Genomic DNA, 19,273 nt, shown 5'->3' with positions numbered 1-19,273 from the left:
GCAACACAGCGAAACTCCATCTCAAAAAAAAAAAGAAAGAAGAAGAAGAAATAATTTCTTGGTTGGTTGCAGTGGTTCACACCTGTAATCCAACACTTTGGGAGGCCAAAGGCAGGGGGAATCACTTGAGCTCAGGAGTTGGAGACGAGCCTGGGCAATGTGGTGGGACCCCATGTCTAAAAAAAATACAAAAACTAGCTGGGCATGGTGGCATGTGCCTGTAGTCCCAGCTACTTGGGAGGCTGAAGTGAGAGGATCACTTGAGCTGGTAGTGCAGTGAGCCATAATCATGCCACTGCACTCCAGCCTTGGCAACAGAGTAAGACCCCATTTCTCAAACAAACAAACAACAACAAAAAAAACAGAAACCATTTTTACAATTGGATAGTGTAATTAAAGATGAACAGAAAGTATAATGAAGAATCATACTAAGCTGCACTTCTTTTCATCCTTGTTTCACAAACCTCCTTATTTATTAAGTTTTGTAACTTGTGTGTGAGATGTTTGAGTTTTGTGACTTCATATGATTTCACAATGTGTCATCTACAGTATAAAAATGTTTGAGTTCATTTATAGTCAGAGGGTTTTAATTTACTTGTAAAGTTCACACTACTGAAACTAATTGCAATGCTTGACTTTATTTTCTTTAGAGTCCAAGAAAGAGAAAAACAAGGCATAGTACAAATCCCCCTCTAGAGTGTCATGTTGGTTGGGTAATGGATTCCAGAGACCATGGGCCAAGAACATCCTCTGTCAGGTACTATATTTCTCAAACATTACTTTTTTGTTCTTGATCTGAAGCTTTTGAAAACCATTACTAATTAGATATTTCAAAAGATTTAAAAATTAATATGTTAGCAAATTAGAGAACAATGGAAATGGTACAAAGAAGCCAAAGAAGAGATAAATTTTACAAGGATATTAAGGAAGTAATCCATTAGGACAGTTTTTCTTCCTATTTAAATTATTTTTTCACAAATGTGAACTCTTAGATTTATAGACTATTTAGGTCTATGAAGTTAGTATCTTTGAACAGATCCCAGAGTCTTAGTGGCATTTAATAGATTCTTAGTAGATATTTATTGAGGACATTAATTTGCTAAACAAACTACTCAAACTATGTAAAGGATATGGAAACAAAACATGATTTTGCTTCCCGCCCCCTTTTTGGGAAATAATTTAGATTAGCTGATTATTAGCAGGAAGCATTTTGTTATAAGAAACAAAAAAATGAATTAAAATCTTTTGGAGTGCCAGTGATAGGCAAAGCAATATGGTATGTTTTGTCCTTTAGAGGAGATGCAGAGATGATTTTCGCTTATTGCTCTGTGAGTCTTTCTTTCTTTCTTTTTTTTTTTTCTGAGACGGAGTTTCGCTCTTGTTACCCAGGCTGGAGTGCAATGGCGCGATCTCGGCTCACCGCAGCCTCCGTCTCCTGGGTTCAGGCAATTCTCCTGCCTCAGCCTCCTGAGTAGCTGGGATTACAGGCACGCGCCACCATGCCCAGCTAATTTTTTGTATTTTTAGTAGAGACGGGGTTTCACCATGTTGACCAGGATGGTCTCGATCTCCTGACCTCGTGATCCACCCGCCTCGGCCTCCCAAAGTGCTGGGATTACAGGCTTGAGCCACCGCGCCCGGCCTTTTCTTTCTTTTAAATAAAAATAGAGAGAGAATTTTGCTCTGTTGCCTAGGATGGTCTCAAACTTCTGGCCTCAAGCAATCCTCCTACCTCAGCCTCCTGAAGTTCTGGGATTATAGGCATGAGCCACCTCACCCAGCCTGTGTTTCTTAAATACTTGATATCTTCAGAATAATTATCTGATAGTTTTTTCCATTTGAAAACTGGGAAAATACATTTTTGACTGTTTACTAGAAAAGAAGGATTAGTTTCATGAAAAGAAATGCTAGGGAGTTTATCATAATCTCAAAACCTTAAGTCTCTCTTTTTAGTGATATACATTTGATTCCTTTACATTCTTCTTACTAGTTATATTGTCCCTAAAAGATAAAAAGTATATATATTCTTCTGCACACCTGTGGTATACGAATAGTTATTTTGGATTTATAAGTGATTTTTCGTGGGTTTTTTTTCCCCATAGTATTTGTTTTTATTGGAGCAGTATATTTAGATATCAACAACAATGAAAAATATTTAATTTACCTAATGAAGGGCATCTTGTTTGCTTCCAAGTTTTGGCAGTTATGAACAAATCTGCTGTAAACATCTATACAAAGGTTTTAGTGCGGACGTATTTTAAAATCCTTTGGATAAATACTAAGGAGCATGATTTCTGGATTGTATGATAAGAATATGTTTAGTTTTGTAAGAAACTACCAAACTGTTTTCCCAATTGGCCATATCATTTTGTGTTCTCATCAGTAATGTTTCTTTTTAACCTTGGTAATGTCTTGTTTTGAAGTCAGCCTTGTCTGTTATTTATGTAATTTTTCCAACTTTCTTTAGCTGAGTGTTTGCCAATGTATCTTTTTCTACTCTTTTAAGCAAAGTCTTTGTTTTAAAGTGGGTTTCATGTAGGCAGCATATATTTGGGCCTTTCTTTGCTTTTTATAACCCAGTCTGATAATGTGTTGTTTAATCAGTATGTTTAGACCATCCACATTTAGTGTAGTTATCGATGTGGTTGGATTTAAAGCTATCATTTATTTGTCTCATATGTTCTTTTTTTTTGAGACAGAGTCTCACTATATCGTCCAGGCTGAAGTGCAATGGCTCAGTCTTGGCCCACTGCAACTTCTGCCTCCCAGGTTCAAGTTGTCCTGCCTCAGCCTCCAAAGTAGCTAGGATTACAGGCACCCAACACCAAACCCAGCTAATTTTTGTATTTTTAGTAGAGATGGGGTTTCACCATGTTGGCCAGGCTGGTCTCAAACTCCTGACCTCAGGTGATCTACCTGCCTTGGCCTCCCAAAGTGCTGGGATTACAGGCATGAGCCACTGCACACAGCTGTCTCATCTATTCTTTGTTCTTTTTTTTTTTTCTCTGTCTCTTTTTTTTTTTTTTTTTTTGCTTTCTTTTGGATTGAGTTTTTATAATGATTCTATTTTATCTCTACTATTGGCTTATCAGCTATGTCTTGTTTTTATTTTTTAGTGATCCTCTAGGATTTACAGGTGCATCCTGTTTTGTTGTGCTTCACAGATACTGTGTTTTTCACAAATTGAACGTTTGTGGCACCCCTGTGTTGAATAAGTTTATCAGTGCTTTTTATCCAACAGATGTACTCACTTCATGTCTCTGTGTCACCCTTTGGTAATTCTTCCAATACTTCAAACTTCATTATTATGTCTTTTTTTTTTTTTAAAGAAAGAGTCTCAGTCTGTTGCACAGGCTGGAGTGCAGTGGCACAATCATGGCTCACTGCAGCTGCAACTACCAGACTCAAGGGATCCTCCCACTTCAGCCTCCTGAGTAGCTGGGACCACAGTTGCATGCCAGTTGGCCCAGGTAATTTTTTAATTTTTTGCAGAGATGGGAGTCTCACTCTGCTATCTGGGCTGGTCTTGAACTCCTGGACTCAAGCAATCCTCCCACCTCAGCCTTCCAAAGTGCTGGGATTACAGGCATGAGCCACCACGCCCAGCTACTATTTAGTATTTTATGGTGATCTGTGATTATTGAGCTTTGATGTTAACTGTTGTAATTGTTTTGGCACATCATGAATCATGCCAATATAAGACAGTGAACTTAATCAATAAATGTTCTGTGTTTTCTCGCTGCTCCACTGACTGTCCATTTCTCTATCTTTCCCTCTCTTCTTGGGCTTTCCTATACCCTGAGAGACAACAATGTTGAAGTTAGACCAACTAATAACCCTACAATGGCCCCTAAGTGTTCAAGTGAAACTAAGAGTCAAAATTCTTCAAAACTAGAAGTGCCATCATTAATATCAGGAAGGCATGTTGAAAGCCCCAAGATAGGCTAAAAGCTAGGCCTCTTGTGTCAAACAGCCAAAATATGAAGCACAGTTTTTGAGGAAAATTAAAAATGCTACTCCAGATGACAAAGTGAAACAGCTTTATTAATGGATAGGGAGAGAGTGGTCTGATTAAAAGATCAAACCAGCCACAAGACTCCCTTAAGCCAAAGCATAATTCAGAGCAAGGCCCTGACTCTCTTCGATTCTGTGAAGACAGAGAGGTGAGGAAGGTGCAGAAGAAGAGTTGGAATCTAGTAGAAGTTGGTTCATGAGGTTTAGGAAGCTATCTCCATAATATAAAAGTGCAAGATGAAGCAGCAAGTGCTAATAGGGAAGCTGCAGCAAGTTATAAGGAAGATCTAGCTAAGATAATAAATAAAAGTGGATACATTTCTATAGGTCTAGATCTGAAAAAAAAAGTGTGGCTACCTTAAACAATAGATTTTCAATGTAGACAAAATAGCCTTCTATTGGAAGAAGAACCCAGCTAGGACTTTCATAGCTAGGGAGGAGAAGTCAGTGTTTGGCTTCAGAGATTCAAGGGACAGGGGTGACTCTCTTGTTAGGGGCTAACGGAGCTGAAGACCAAGTTGCAGCCATTGCTAATTTACTGTTCTGAAAATCCTAGGGTCCTTTTGAATTATGCTAAATCTACTAATCTGCTTATGCTCTATAAATCGAACAGCAAAGTCTACATGGCAGCACATCTGCTTACAGTGTGGTTTACTAAATATTTTAAGCCCACTGTTAAGACCTACTATTCAGAAAAAGAAGATTTCTTTCAATACTTCCTTTCATTGACAGTGTACCTCATCACCCAAGAACTTTGATGAAGATATGCAAGGAGATAAATGTTTCTTTTCATACCTGATGCATTTATTCTGCCGTCCATGAATTCCAAGGAGCCATTTCAACTTTCTAGTCTTATTAGTTAGAATATTCATGTATAGTCTATTCATAAGGCTATAGCTGCCACAGCTAGTGATTCCTCTGATGGACCTGAGCAAAGTAAATTGAAAACATTCCGGAGAGTATTCACCATTCTACATGCCATTAAGAACATTGGTGATTCATAGGAGGAGGTCAAAATATCAACATTAACAGGATTTTGGAAGAAGTTGATTCCTGCCCTCATGAATGACTTTGAGAGGCTCAGACTTCAGTGGAGGCTATAACTACAGATGTTGTGAAAATAGAAAGAGAAATAGAATTAGAAGTGGAGCCTGAAGTTGTGACTGAATTGGTGCAATCTCCTGATAAAAACTTGAAGCGATGAGGAATTGCTTCTTATGGATGAGCACAAAGAGTGGTTTCTTAAGCTGGAATCTACTCCTGGTGAAGATTCTGTGAACGTTGTTGAAATGACGACAACAGATTTAGAATATTATATAAAGCAGTGTCAGGGTTTGAGAGGACTGACTCCAATTTTGAAAGAAGTTCTGCTGTGGGTGAAATGCTACCAGGACAGCATCCATTCTACAGAGAAATCTTTTGGGAACAGAAGAGTCAATCAATGCAGCAAACTTCATTGTCTTATTTTAAGAAATTGCCACTCCAACCATCAGCAACTACCACTCTGATCAGTCAGCAGCCATCTGCATTAAGGCAAAACCCTCCACCAGCAAAAAGACTATGACTTGCTGAAGGCTCAGATGATCATTAGCATTTTTAGCAGTACAGTTTTTGAAAAATTAGTACATAATAGTTGTATGTATTTTGGGGGTTCATGTGATATTTTGATACATGCATACAATGTGTAATGATCAAATCAGGGTAATGGGGATATCAATCACATCAAACATTTTTCTTTATTCTGTTCTATTTTTTTCTTAAGATCTTCTTGTATACCAATCTTTCAGCTATTTTGTACTATACAATATGTAATTGTTAAGTATAGTTTCCCTACTACTATACCATAAAACACTAGATCTTATTTTTGGCATTAACTGTATTTCTGTACCTGTTAACCAACTGCTCTTTGTCCCCCTTCTCCCTACCCATTCCAGTCCCTAGTAAGCACTAATCAACTCTATCTCTATGAGATCTACTTTTTTAGCTCCCACATATTAGTGAGAACATGTGGTATTTATCTTTCTTTACCTGGCTTATTTCATATAACCTAATGACCTCCAATTCTATCCATGTTGCTGCAAATGACAGAATTCTTTTTTACGGCTAAATAGTATTCCATTGGGTATGTTCATGTATGTGCATATATATGTATGTGCATATATATACACACACATATACACACGTGTACATACACATATATACACATACATATACTTTTCTTCATTCATCCATTGATAGACATTTATTTTGATTACGTTTCTTGGCTGTAGTGAATAGTGCTGCAGTAAACATGGGAGAGCAGCTGTCTCTTCGATATACTGATTTCCTCTATTTTGGATATATACCCAGCAGTGAGATTGCTGAATCATATGGTAGTTCTATTTTTTAGTTTTTTGAGGAACTTCTATGCTGTTTTCTATAGTGGCTGTACTAATTTACATTTACACCAACAGCATGTGAAGCATTCCCCTTTCTCTGTAACCTTGCAACATATATTTTTTGTCTTTTTGATAAAAGCCATTTTAACTGGGGTGAAATGCTTTATCATTGTAGTTTTGATTTGTGTCCTCCTGATAATTAGTAATGTCGAGCGTTTTTAAACATACCTCTTGTCCAGTTGATGTCTTCTTTGGAGAAATGTCTAGATCTTTTGTCAATTTTAAAATGGGATTATTTGGGGTTTTTTTGCTACTGAGTTGTTTGAGTTCCTTGTATATTCTGGGTATTAGTCCCTTTTTGGATAGATAGTTTGCAGATATTTTCTTTCATTCTGTAGGTCGTCTCTCTGCTTTGTTGGTTCCTTCATTTGCTGTGCAGAAACTTTTTTGCTTGATATAATCTTATTCGTCTATTTTTACTTTTGTTGCTTGTGCTTTTAGCATCTTACACAAAACATCTCTGCCTAGACCAATGGCCTAGAGTGTTTTCCCAACATTTTCTTCTAGTAGTTTCATAGCTTTGGGTCCTAGATTTAAGTCTTTAGTCCATTTTGATTGGCTTTTTTCATATGGTAGAGATAGAGGTCTAGCTTCACACTTTTATATATGGTTATCTAGTTTTCTTAGCACCATTTATTGAAGTTACTGTCTTTTCCTCACTGTGTGTTCTTGGTGCATTTGTAAAGGAATTGGCTAATAATATGTAGATTTTTTTTTCCTAAATTTTCTATTCTGTTCGGTTGGTCTGTGTGTCTGCTTTTACACCAGTACCATGCTACCTTTGTTACTATGGCTTTGTATTATATTTTGAAGTTGGGTAGTGTGATGCCTCCAGCTTTATTCTTTTTGCTCAGAATTACTTTGATTTTTCAGGGGCTTTTGTGGTTCTTTACAAATTTTAGAATTTTTTTTTCTATTTCTGTGAAGAATGTCATAGGTAGTTTGATAGGGATGGAATTAAATCTGTAGAAGTTGCTGTGTAGTATTGACATTTTAACAATGTTAATTTTTCCAATCCATGAGCATGAGATGTCATTCCGTTTTTTTTTTTTTTTTTTTGATGTGACTGCTTTAATTTCTTTCATCTGTGTTTTTTAGTTTTCTTTGTAGAGATCTTTCACTTCAGTTACATTTATACCTAGATACTTTAAATATTTTTGTAACTGTTGTTAAATGAGATTGCCTTCCTGATTTCTTTTTCAGTTTGCTTGCTATTGGCATATATAAATGCTACTGATGCCGGGCGTGGTGACTCACGCCTGTAATCTCAGCGCTTTGGGAGGCGGAGGTGGGTGGATCACCTGAGGTCAGGAGTTCAAGACCAACCTGGCCAACATGGTGAACCCCTGTCTTTAAAAATAAATAAATAAATAAATAAATAAATAAATGCTACTGATTTTTGTAAATTGATTTTGTATTGTGCAACTTTGCTTTACTGAATTTATCTAGATTTTTGGTGGAGTCTTTGGATTTTTCTAAATATAATATCACATCGTTTGCAGGCAAGGATAATTTGACTTTTTCCTTTCCAGTGTGGATGCCCATTCTCTTGCCTAATTGCTCTTGCTAGGACTTACAGTACTATGTTCAATTACCATGTGGTATTAAGCCTGCAGATAGTGCACAGAATGCAAGAGTTGAGGCTTCAGAGCCTCTGCCTTTATTTCAGAAGATGTATGGAAAAGCCTGGATGTCTAGACAAAAGCCTACTACAGGGGTAGAGCCCTCATGAAGACCCTCTATGAGGGCAGTACAGAGGGGAATTGTGGGGCTGGAGCCCTCATACAGACTCCCCACTGGGGCACTGCCTACAGCAGCTTTGTGAAGAGGGCCACTGTCCTCCAGACCCCAGAATGGTAGATCCACGATCCACTAGCAGCCTGCACCCTCAGCCTCAAAAAGCCACAGGCATTCAATGCCAGCCCTTAAGAGCAGCCATATGGTCTAAACCCTGGAAAGCCATAAGCGTGGAGCTGCCCAAGGCTTTGTGAGACCACCCCTTGCACCAGCATGACCTGGATGTGACATATGGAGTCAAAGGAGATTATTTTGGAGCTTTAAGATTTAGTGTCTATTTCTTCCTTTTGCTTGGAGTTGTTATTGTGAAAATGAGTTGTGAGATCTGGTTGTTTAAAAGTGTGTGGCACCTCCCCTCTTTCTCTTCCTCCTGCTCCAGCTATGTGAAGTGTTGCTTCCCCTTGCATTCCACCATGATTGTTAGTTTTCCTAAGGCCTCCCTTGAAGCTGAGTAGATACCAGCATCATGCTGTACTGCTTATAGAACCATGAGCCAATTAAACCCCTTTCCTCTGTAATTTACCCAGTCTCGGGCATTTCTTCATAGGTAATGTGAGAACAACCAAATACATCTAGCTGAAGGTTTGTTCATTTTGTTTATGTTTTCAAAAAACCAACTTTTCATTGATTTTTTTTTTGTACTTGTTTTAGTCTCAATTTTATTTATTTCTGCTTTGATCGTTATTATTTCTTTCTACTAATTTAGGGTTTGATTTGTTCTTTTCTAGTTCTCAAATACATCGTTAGGTTGTGTATTTGGAACTTTTTGACTTTTTTGATGTAGGCATTTATTGCTATAAAATTCTTTCAGTACTGCTATGCTGTATCCCATTGGTTTTGGAAAGTTATGTTTCCATTTTCATTTGTTTGAAGACATTTTGAAATTTTCTTCTTAATTTATTAATCTATTGATCATTCAGGAGCATGTTGTTTAAATTCTACCTGTTTGTGTAGTTTCCAAAATTCTTCATGTTATTGATTTCTGTTTTTATTCTGTTGTAGTCAGAGAAGATACTTGATATGATTTTGGCATTTTTGAATTTGTTGAGACATGTTTTATAGCATAACATATGTTTTATCCTGGAGAATGTTCCATGTGCTAATGAGAAGCACGTGTTCTGCAGTAGTAAGTGAAATGTTCTATAAATGTCGTAGGTCCAGTTGGTCTAGGTGCAGTTTAACTTCATTATATCTTTGTTGATTTTTCTGTCTGGATGATCTGTCCATTACTGAGAGATGGGTGTTGAAAATCTCCTGCTATTATTGTATTATAGTCTGTCTATCCTCTAGATTTATTAATGTTTGTTTAATATATTTGAGTGCTCCAGAATTAGGGGCATATATTTATAATTGTTATATCCTGTTGCTGAATTGATTCATTTATCATCATATAGTGACCTTCCTTGTCCTTTTTTTTTTTTTTTTTTTTTTTTTTAAATTTTTTTTTTTTACAAACTTTGACTTGGTCTATTTTGTTTAATATAAGTATGGCTACTTTTTTTTTTTTTTTGCTTCCATTTGCATAGAATGTCTTTTTCCATTCTTCACTTTCAGTCTATGTGTGTCTTTATAGGTGATGTGAGTTTCTTATAGGCAATATATAGTTGGATCTTGTTTCTAAAAGTTTTTAAAAGTTTACTCAGCAATGCTTATATCTTTTGATTGGAGAATTTAGGTTCATTTACATTCAGTGTTATTATTGATATATAAGGACTTTTGCGGTATTTCATTACTTGGTTTCTGGTTGTTTTATAACTCTTCCTTTCTTCCTTGCTGCCTTTGTTTGTGATGAAGCGGTTTTTCTCTGGGAATATGTTTTAATTCATTGCTTTTTATTTTTAAAGTGTATCTATTATAGGTTTTTGCTTTGTGGTTACCATGAAGCTTACAAAAGCCATAGATATATAAGTTATTTTAAATATATAACAACTTACTTTGATCACAAAAGGAAAGACTCAAAGGAAAAACTAAAAAACTCTACACTTTAACTCTATCCTCCCACTTTTTGACATTTTGTTGTCTTAAATTACATCTATTTATATTCCTTATCTCTTAACAGGTTGCTGTTAATATTTTCAGTAGATTTATCTTTTAGTCTTCATACTAGAGATATGAATGGATTACATGTAACAACAATTACTGTATTAGAGTATTCTGAATTTATCTACTTTTACCAATGAGTTTTATACTTTCAAACATTTTTGGTTTTGCACATCAAATTTTGTTTTCTTTCAAATCAGGGAACTCTCTGTAGCATTTCTTGAAAGATGAGTCTAGTCGTGATGAATTCCCTCAGCTTTTGTATATGAAAGACTTTGTATCTGCTTCCTGTTAGAAGGAAAGCTTTGCTGGGTATAGCATAGTTGGTTGGCAGGTTTTGTTTTTCCTTTTATCCTGTAGCACTTTGAATGTGCCATTCTACTCTCTCATGGCCTATTTGGTTTCTGTTGAAAAGTCTGTTGCCAAAAACATCAGAGCTCCTTTATATGGTCTTTTATTTCTTTTCTCTTGCTGTTTTAAGAATCTTCTCTTTGTCTTTGATGATTTGAGGTTTGATTATTATTTGCCTTGGGATACTCTTACTTGGATTGAATGTTGATATGGTTTGGCTCTGTGTCTTCACCCAAATCTCATCTCGAATTGTAATTCCCATAATCCGCACATGTCAAGGGATGGACCTGGTAGGAGGTGATTGGATCATGGGGACAGTTACCTCATGCTGTTCTTGTCATAGTGAGTGAGTTCTCACAAGATTTGATGGTTTTATAAGTATTTGACAGTTCTTCCTTCACACATACTCTCTCTGTCTCAGCTGCCACAGAGTAAGAAGTGCCTGCCTCCTCTTCCACCATGATTGTAAGTTTCCTGGGGCCTCCCCAGCCATGTGGAACTATGAGTCAATTAAACCACTTTCCTTCATAAATTTACCCAGTCTCAGGTATTCTTTATAGCAGAGTGAAAATGAACTAATACAGATATATTTGGTGATTTCTGACCTTCTGTACCTATTTATATCTTTCTCTAGATTTGGAATTTTTTTGTCATTATTTCTTTGAATAAACATACTACTCCTTGCTCTTAACTCCTCATTGAATGCCAGTGGCTCTCACATTTGTTCTTTTGAGATTATTCTTTATACTTGCAGGTGTTCTTCATTCCCTTTTCTTTCCAATAGCCTGTATTTGAGCTGATTGTTTCTTCTCCTTGATACATTTTGCTGTTTAGAGCCTGTAATCCATTTTTCAGAAAATGTATTTCTGAGTTCCAGGATTTCCATTTTTAATTTTTATTTTTATTTCAATCTCCTTGTATTGCTGATAAATTTCTGAATTGCTTCTCTGTGTTATCTTGGATTTTGCTGAGTATCTGTAGAACTGTTATTTTGTTTTTGATCTGAGACCTCACACATTGCTTTCTTGTTTAGATTGGTCCCTGACTCTTTTCTTTGTCCATTTGGGGAGGTTATCGTTCTGTGTTCACTGTTATTTCTTGTGGATGTACATCTATGGATTTGCTTTAAAGGATTTATTATTCATTCCAGTCTTTGCTGTTTTGCTTGTTTTGGTCTTTGTAAGATATGTTTGCTTAGAGATTCTTTGCAGTTGCCTGCGAGTCCCCTTAGTATTATGTATCACTGCCTCTTTTTGGACACTAGATGGCACTTTAAGCCCAAGTTTGCCTTGGCTCTCACAAACATTGGAGCACTGCCTGTCAGATGGTGGGGGTGGCTAAGGGGATACCCCCAACTGTGTGGTAAGACTGGCAAAAGGTTTGTACCCAGAAGACTCATGGCTCATGCCTCCTACAGTGTGGTCCTGATGAACAGCTGCTCTGATATGGCATCTCTTTTGGCTGAAATAAAGAGGAGAATTTCAGGGATAGGGTTTCTGTTCCTGCTTCCCCTCTTTCTGTAGCTGCCTTCAGGGTTTTTTCTCCCTAGTAGCCCCTATGATATTATGCTTCTCATGGGTTGAGGCAGGAACAGTTTTCCTGCAAGGGAACCCCAGATAGCTGGCTGTCCTCCATCTGATTATTTCCAACGAAGAAACTGAGTCTGGGAGGAATTTTTTCATGCACAGGGCCTGGCAGATTGCAGAAAAGTCATCATGCATAGAGAAGGCTATTTCTCTTACTGTTTGCATAGAGTTTTTCAGTTCTCTGTGGCTCACGGATAGTATCAGTCTCAGATTTCATATCTGGGATATTGCAGATGATAGGCTTGGTCCTAGATATTTGTTTTGGGATTTCTGTGGGAGAGTGAAGCCAGATTGCTTCTACTCTGCCGTTTTGGTGGCATCATTGTCTCAATAAAGTATTTTAAAATTAAGGTATGTAATTTTTTTAGTCATGCTATTGCACACTTGGTAGAGTACAGTATAATGTAAATATAACTTTTATATATACTGGGAAACCAGAATATTCATATGACTTGCTTTTTTGCAATATTTGCTTTATTGTAGTAGTCTAGAATTGAACCAGCAATATCTCTGAGACATGCCTGTATAATTCAGCTGCTCCTTGAATCATGATGTTACATCCTGATAAACCGTTTGTAGCTTGAAAATATCCTAAGTTGAAAGTGCATTTAATATACCTAACCAACCGAACATCATGGCTCAGCCTAGCTTACCTTAAATGTGCTCACAACACTTATATTAACCTATAGTTGAGCAAAATCTAACACAAAGCCTATTTTGGAGTAAAGTGTTGAATATCTTATGTAATTTATTGAATACTGTTCTGAAACTGAAGAACAGAATTGTTGTATGGTACTTGAACTATGGTTCCTACTGAATGCATGTTGCTTTTGTATGATCATAAAGCTGAAAAACCATAAGAAACCATCTTTTAAGTTGAAGACCATGTGTATAAATTTTAACTTACCACACTCTACTGTCAAATAATCTTATCCCACTTCATGTATCGTATAAGAACCTTACAACATTAAACTTTCATTGTTTCTCCCCATTTCATTTCATTTTTTAAAATTAGAGACAGAGTCTCGATCTTTAACCCAGGATGGAATGCAGTGGCACAATGTCAGGTCGTTGCAGTCTCAAACTCCTGAACTTAAGCAGTCCTTTCACCTCAGCCTCAAGTATCTGGGACTTACGGGTGTGCACCACAATGGCTGGCTAATTAAAAATTTTTTTTTGTAGCAACAAGATCTTGCTATGTAATTCAGGCTGGTCTCGAACTCCTGGGCTCAAGCAATCCTCCTGCCTCAGCCTCCCAGTGTTGAGATTACAGTTATGAGTCACCACACCCAGCCCCCCATTATTTGTGCTGTACATCGTTATTATTTTTCTTTAGACAGTTATGTGTACATGTATATACACATACATATATGTACACATGTGTATACACACATACAAGCATACAGTTTGAGTAGATGGTTTAGCACATTAAATCCTTCATATATACCTATTAAAATCTTTCTAAATGCCATTGACAATCTGGAAGATTTCTTTAATAGTTTCTTAATAGATGTTTATTTACCTATTGTTAAAATGCACACGCTGCATGAAGAGACCCCCCCCCAAACAGGCTTTGTATGAGCAACATGGCTGTTTATTCACCTTGGTGCAGGTGGGCTGAGGCCAAAAAGGGTGTCAGCAGAGAGCAGTGGGATAGGAGTTGGTTTTATAGGTTTGGGGTGGGCAGTGGAAAGTTACAGTTTAGGGTGGTTTTTTTGCAAGCTGGGAGGGGGTCGTTGGGTGTGGAGCCCCAAGGTTGACCATGTCAGTTACAAAGTCTAATGGCCTTATCAATTGGGGCGGGAATAACAAACAACAGAGAATGTCTTAAAGTTAAGTAGGCACTGCAGGGGTTGATCATTTTTTTTCTCTTTTCATGGTCTTCCAGTTTAGATTTTCCAGGAACTCATCAGGAGTGTCCGTGCAGGTCACAGAGGTTAACGTGGCATCCATGGGACCATCAGTCGGCCTAAAAGACCTTACATTCCTGTCTTTTTTGTATTAGTAATATAAAAGAAAAAGAGATGAAGAATGGAGGGCAGTGGTATATTAGGAAGGCTGGCACAGAGGAGTGATGGGGCAATGTTTCTCAGGGCTTGAGTAGGATTGGGTGTGGTGTGGAAACCTCAAAATGGGAAAGAATTTAGACTGCTGGGAAATTTCGGGACAAGAGGTGATATTGTGGGATTTTTAGAAGGAACATTTGTTGTATTGACTGATTGCTTATTGCTTGTATACGATTTTGTAGGAATTGAGAGATTAATTGGAAAACACAGGGTCCAAATAAGAGGAGAAAGATAGTATCGGAGGATTAGGGATTGGAAGAAGCCATGACTCCCAGTTAGAATGTCCAGCCAATCCAGCCACATTTAATTTATTGATGGCATCACGTATGAGGCCGGACTGGTTTACATAAGAAAAATTGAAAGTGCTGTTTTCTGGCTGTTTGGATTGAGGCCAGGCCGTGTTACAGAGATGTTTAGGTTTCAGATCAGGTGACAGTTGAAGAGGTTTTAGATTTTTTAAGATACAGCCTAGAGGTGAAAACGTAAAATAGAGGAATAGAGGGCAGAATATTGCCCATAGTGAACGGGATACTTTATTTTTTTTATTTTTTTTCCCCATTTATTTATTTTATTGCATTTTAGGTTTTGGGGTACATGTGAAGAACATACAAAATTGTTGCAAAGATACACACGTGGCAGTGTGATTTGCTGCCTTCCTCCCCATCACCTACATCTGGCATTTCTCCCCTTGCTATCTCTCCCCAGCTCCCCACCCCCCACCGTCCCTCCCCTATTTCCCCCCAACTGACCCCAATGTGTAGTGCTCCCTTCCCTGTGTCCATGTGTTCTCATTGTTCAACACCCGCCTATGAGTGAGAACATGCGGTGTTTGATCTTCTGCTCTTCTGTCAGTTTGCTGAGAATGATGGTTTCCAGGTTCATCCATGTCCCTACAAAGGACCCAAACTCATCGTTTTTGATGGCTGCATAATATTCCATGGTGTATATGTGCCACATTTTCCCTATCCAGTCTATCGTCAATGGGCATTTAGGTTGGTTCCAGGTCTTTGCTATTGTAAACAGTGCTGCAATGAACATTCGTGTGCACGTGTCCTTATAGTAGAACGATTTGTAATCCTTTGGATATATACCCAGTAACGGGATTGCTAGGTCAAATGGAATTTCTATTTCTAGGTCCTTGAGGAATCACCACACTGTCTTCCACAATGGTTGAACTAATTTACACTCCCACCAACAGTGCAAAAGTGTTCCTATTTCTCCACATCCTCTCCAGCATCTGTTGTTTCCAGATTTTTTAATGATCGCCATTCTAACTGGCGTGAGATGGTGTCTCAATGTAGTTTTAATTTGCATTTCTCTGATGACCAGTGATGATGAGCATTTTTTCATATGTTTGTTGGCCTCATGTATGTCTTCTTTTGTAAAGTGTCTGTTCATATCCTTTGCCCACTTTTGAATGGGATTGTTAGTTTTTTTCTTGTAAATCTGTTTTAGTTCTTTGTAAATTCTGGATATCATCCCTTTGTCAGATAGGTAAACTGCAAAAATTTTTTCCCATTCTGTTGGTTGCCAATTCACTCTAATGACTGTTTCTTTTGCTGTGCAGAAGCTGTGGAGTTTGATTGGGTCCCATTTGTCTATTTTGGCTTTTGTTGTCAATGCTTTTGGTGTGCTGGTCATGAAGTCCTTGCCTACACCTATGTCCTTAATGGCTTTGCCTAGATTTTCTTCTAGGGTTTTTATGGTGTTAGATCTTATGTTTAAGTCTTTAATCCATCTGGAGTAAATTTTAGTGTAAGGTGTCAGGAAGGGGTCCAGTGTCTGCTTTCTGCACATGGCTAGCCAGCTTTCCCAGCACCATTTATTGAACAGGGAATCCTTTCCCCATTGCTTGTTTTTGTGAGGTTTGTCAAAGATCAGATGGTTGTAGATATGTTGTGTTGCCTCTGAGACCTCTGTTCTGTTCCATTGGTCTATATCTCTGTTTTGGTACCAGTACCATGCTGTTTTGATTACTGTAGCCTTGTAGTTTAGTTTGAAGTCTGGTAGTGTGATGCCTCCCGCTTTGTTCTTTTTGCTTAGAATTGACTTGGCTATGCGGGCTCTCTTTTGGTTCCATATGAAGTTTAAGGTGGTTTTTTCCAGTTCTGCGAAGAAGGTCATTGGTAGCTTGATGGGGATAGCATTGAATCTGTAAATTACTTTGGACAGTATGGCCATTTTCACGATATTGATTCTTCCTAACCATGAACGTGGAATGTTTATCCATCTGTTTGTGTCCTCTCTTATTTCGTTGAGCAGTGGCTTGTAGTTCTCCTTGAAGAGGTCCTTTACGTTCCTTGTTAGTTGTATTCCTAGGTATTTTATTCTCTTTATGGCAATTGTGAATGGAAGTTTGTTCTTGACTTGGCTCTCTTTAAGGCTGTTATTGGTGTATAGGAATGCATGTGATTTTTGTACATTGATTTTGTATCCTGAGACTTTGCTGAAGTTGCTTATCAGTTTCTGGAGATTTGGGGCTGAGACAATGGGGTCTTCTAGATATACAATCATGTCGTCTGCAAATAGAGAAAATTTGACTTCCTCCTTTCATAATTGAATACCCTTTATTTCTTTTTCTTGCCTGATTGCTCTGGCTAGAACTTCTAATACTATATTGAATAGCAGTGGTGAGAGAGGGCATCCTTGTCTGGTGCCACATTTCAAGGGGAATGCTTCCAGTTTTTGCCCATTCAGTATGATATTGGCTGTTAGTTTGTCATAAATAGCTTTTATTATTTTGAGATACGTTCCATCGATACCTAGCTTATTGAGGGTTTTTAGCATAAAGGGCTGTTGAATTTTGTCAAAGGCCTTCTCTGCATCGATTGAGATAATCATGTGGTTTTTGTCTTTGGTTCTGTTTATGTGGTGGATTACGTTTATAGACTTGCGTATGTTGAACCAGCCTTGCATCCCCGGGATGAAGCCTACTTGATCATGATGGATAAGCTTTTTGATGTGCTGTTGCAATCAGCTTGTCAGTATTTTATTGAAGATTTTTGCATCTATGTTCATCATGGATATTGGCCTGAAGTTTTCTTTTCTTGTTGAGTCTCTCCCGTGTTTTGGAATCAGGATGATGTTGGTCTCATAAAATGATTTGGGAAGAATTCCCCCTTTTTGTATTGTTTGGAATAGTTTCAGAAGGAATGGTACCAGCTCCTCTTTGTATGTCTGGTAGAATTCGGCTGTGAACCCGTCTGGACCTGGGCTTTTTTTGGGTGGTAAGCTCTTAATTGCTGCCTCAACTTCAGACCTTGTTATGGGTCTGTTCAGGGTTTCGGCTTCTTCCTGGTTTAGGCTTGGGAGGAGGCAAGTGTCCAGGAATTTACCCATTTCTTCCAGGTTTATTAGTTTATGTGCATAGAGTTGTTTGTAATAATCTCTGATGATGGTTTGAATTTCTGTGGAATCTGTGGTGATATCCCCTTTATCTTTTTTTATTGCATCAATTTGGTTATTCTCTCTTTTCTTTTTTATTAATCTGGCTAGTGGTCTGTCTATTTTGTTGATCTTTTCAAAAAACCAGCTCCTGGATTTATTGATTTTTTGAAGGTTTTTTGTGTCTCTATCTCCTTCAGTTCTGCTCTGATCTTAGCTATTTCTTGTCTTCTGCTAGACTTTGAGGTTTTTTGATCTTGCTCCTCTAGCTCTTTCAGTTTTGATGATAGGGTGTCAATTTTTGATCTCTCCTTGCTTCTCATGTGGGCACTTATTGCTATATATTTTCCTCTAGAGACTGCTTTAAATGTGTCCCAGAGATTCTGGTATGTTGTGTCTTCATTCTCGTTGGTTTCGAAGAACATCTTTATTTCTGTCTTCATTTCATTGTTTATCCAGTCAACATTCAAGAGCAAGTTGTTCAGTTTCCATGAAGCTGTGCGGTTCTGGGTTAGTTTTTGAATTCTAAGTTCTAACTTGATTGCACTGTTTTTTTTTTTTTTTTTTTTTAAGAGATGGGGTTTTACCATCTTGGTCAGGCTGGTCTGGAACTCCCGACCTCAGGTGATCTGCCTGCCTCAGCCTCCCAAAGTGCTGGGATTACAGGCGTGAGCCACCGTGCTCAGCCCAAGGAGATAAGTTTTAAGGAAAGGAGCAGAGTAGAGACTAGGAGAAGGAGTGATAAGCTACCAGGGTTTTCAGTTGGCTCCCTGACTGATTTTTGGGCTGTAAGGTGGGTGAGTGATCAAGGCAGGCATCCCCACAATTGACCAGACACCAAGGGGAGAGTCTTGTCTTCCCGAGTCCATGACCGACCTCTGAGTTTTTGAGCGACAGGGAGAGACTTGTCTCCTCCGGCTCCACACGGATAAAGAGTGTCTCTTTATCTCTACTAGAAGGAGAAAGATTTAAAGGAAAAGAGAGAGAGAGAGGGAGAGACTTATCTTCTTGGGATTTAAAGGAAAAGAGAGAGCTGGGGAGAGATTTGTCTCCTCCAAAGAGAGAGAGAGTGGGGAGAGACTTGTCTCTTGTTCTCTAATGGAAAAGAGAGCGCGGGGGAGAGACTTGTCTTTCATTCTTGAAAGGAAAAGAGGGAGAGAGGGGACAGACTTGTCTCTCATTCTCGAAAGAAAAGAGAGATAGAGAGGGAGAAGCTTGTCTCCTGTTCTCGAAGGGAAAAGAGAAAGGAGGGGAGAGACTTGTCTCCCCTTCTCTAAAGGAAAAGAGAGAGAAAGAGGGGGAGACTGCTCACCCGATCTGAAGGTGGCAGGAGAACTGTTCAGCATACTCTGTAGAATTTGTCTCATTTTCTTGGACAGCTAGGATAGGGGAACAAATTTGGGCTTGGAAAGGGGATACACGAACCCCCTTTGAGTATAGATGCTGAAGAAGCAGGAGGGTGAATTGAAAGGCCATGTTGTAATAGATGGGTGATAACAGGCCTTAAAGCCTTTTGTGGGATGGGGTACTGGTGCTGGGCAGGGTAAGTGTGGTTAGGTTTTAAGGGGATGACGAGTGGTGAGTGACTTACAGCAGC

General features: G+C 38.3%; 1 protein-coding gene across 3 annotated transcripts in view; it reads left to right on the top strand.

Moving 5' to 3' along the window:
* The window catches only part of LARP1B (La ribonucleoprotein 1B), a 159,364-nt gene that overhangs the window by 109,828 nt on the left and 30,263 nt on the right, over nucleotides 1–19,273 (top strand). For all 3 annotated transcript variants that reach the window (XM_032292307.1, XM_032292309.1, XM_032292308.1), the window contains exon 13: nucleotides 651–757. In XM_032292307.1, the coding sequence (XP_032148198.1) occupies nucleotides 651–757 (107 nt within the window). The remainder of the gene's footprint in view (nucleotides 1–650; nucleotides 758–19,273) is intronic.

The sequence above is a fragment of the Sapajus apella genome, unplaced genomic scaffold (assembly GCF_009761245.1).
Source record: "Sapajus apella isolate SASKATOON/1434 unplaced genomic scaffold, GSC_monkey_1.0 scaffold27, whole genome shotgun sequence".
Lineage (NCBI taxonomy): Eukaryota > Metazoa > Chordata > Mammalia > Primates > Cebidae > Sapajus > Sapajus apella.
Note: the sequence above shows the minus strand (reverse complement) of the source record. Positions and strands in the feature narration are given on the sequence as shown.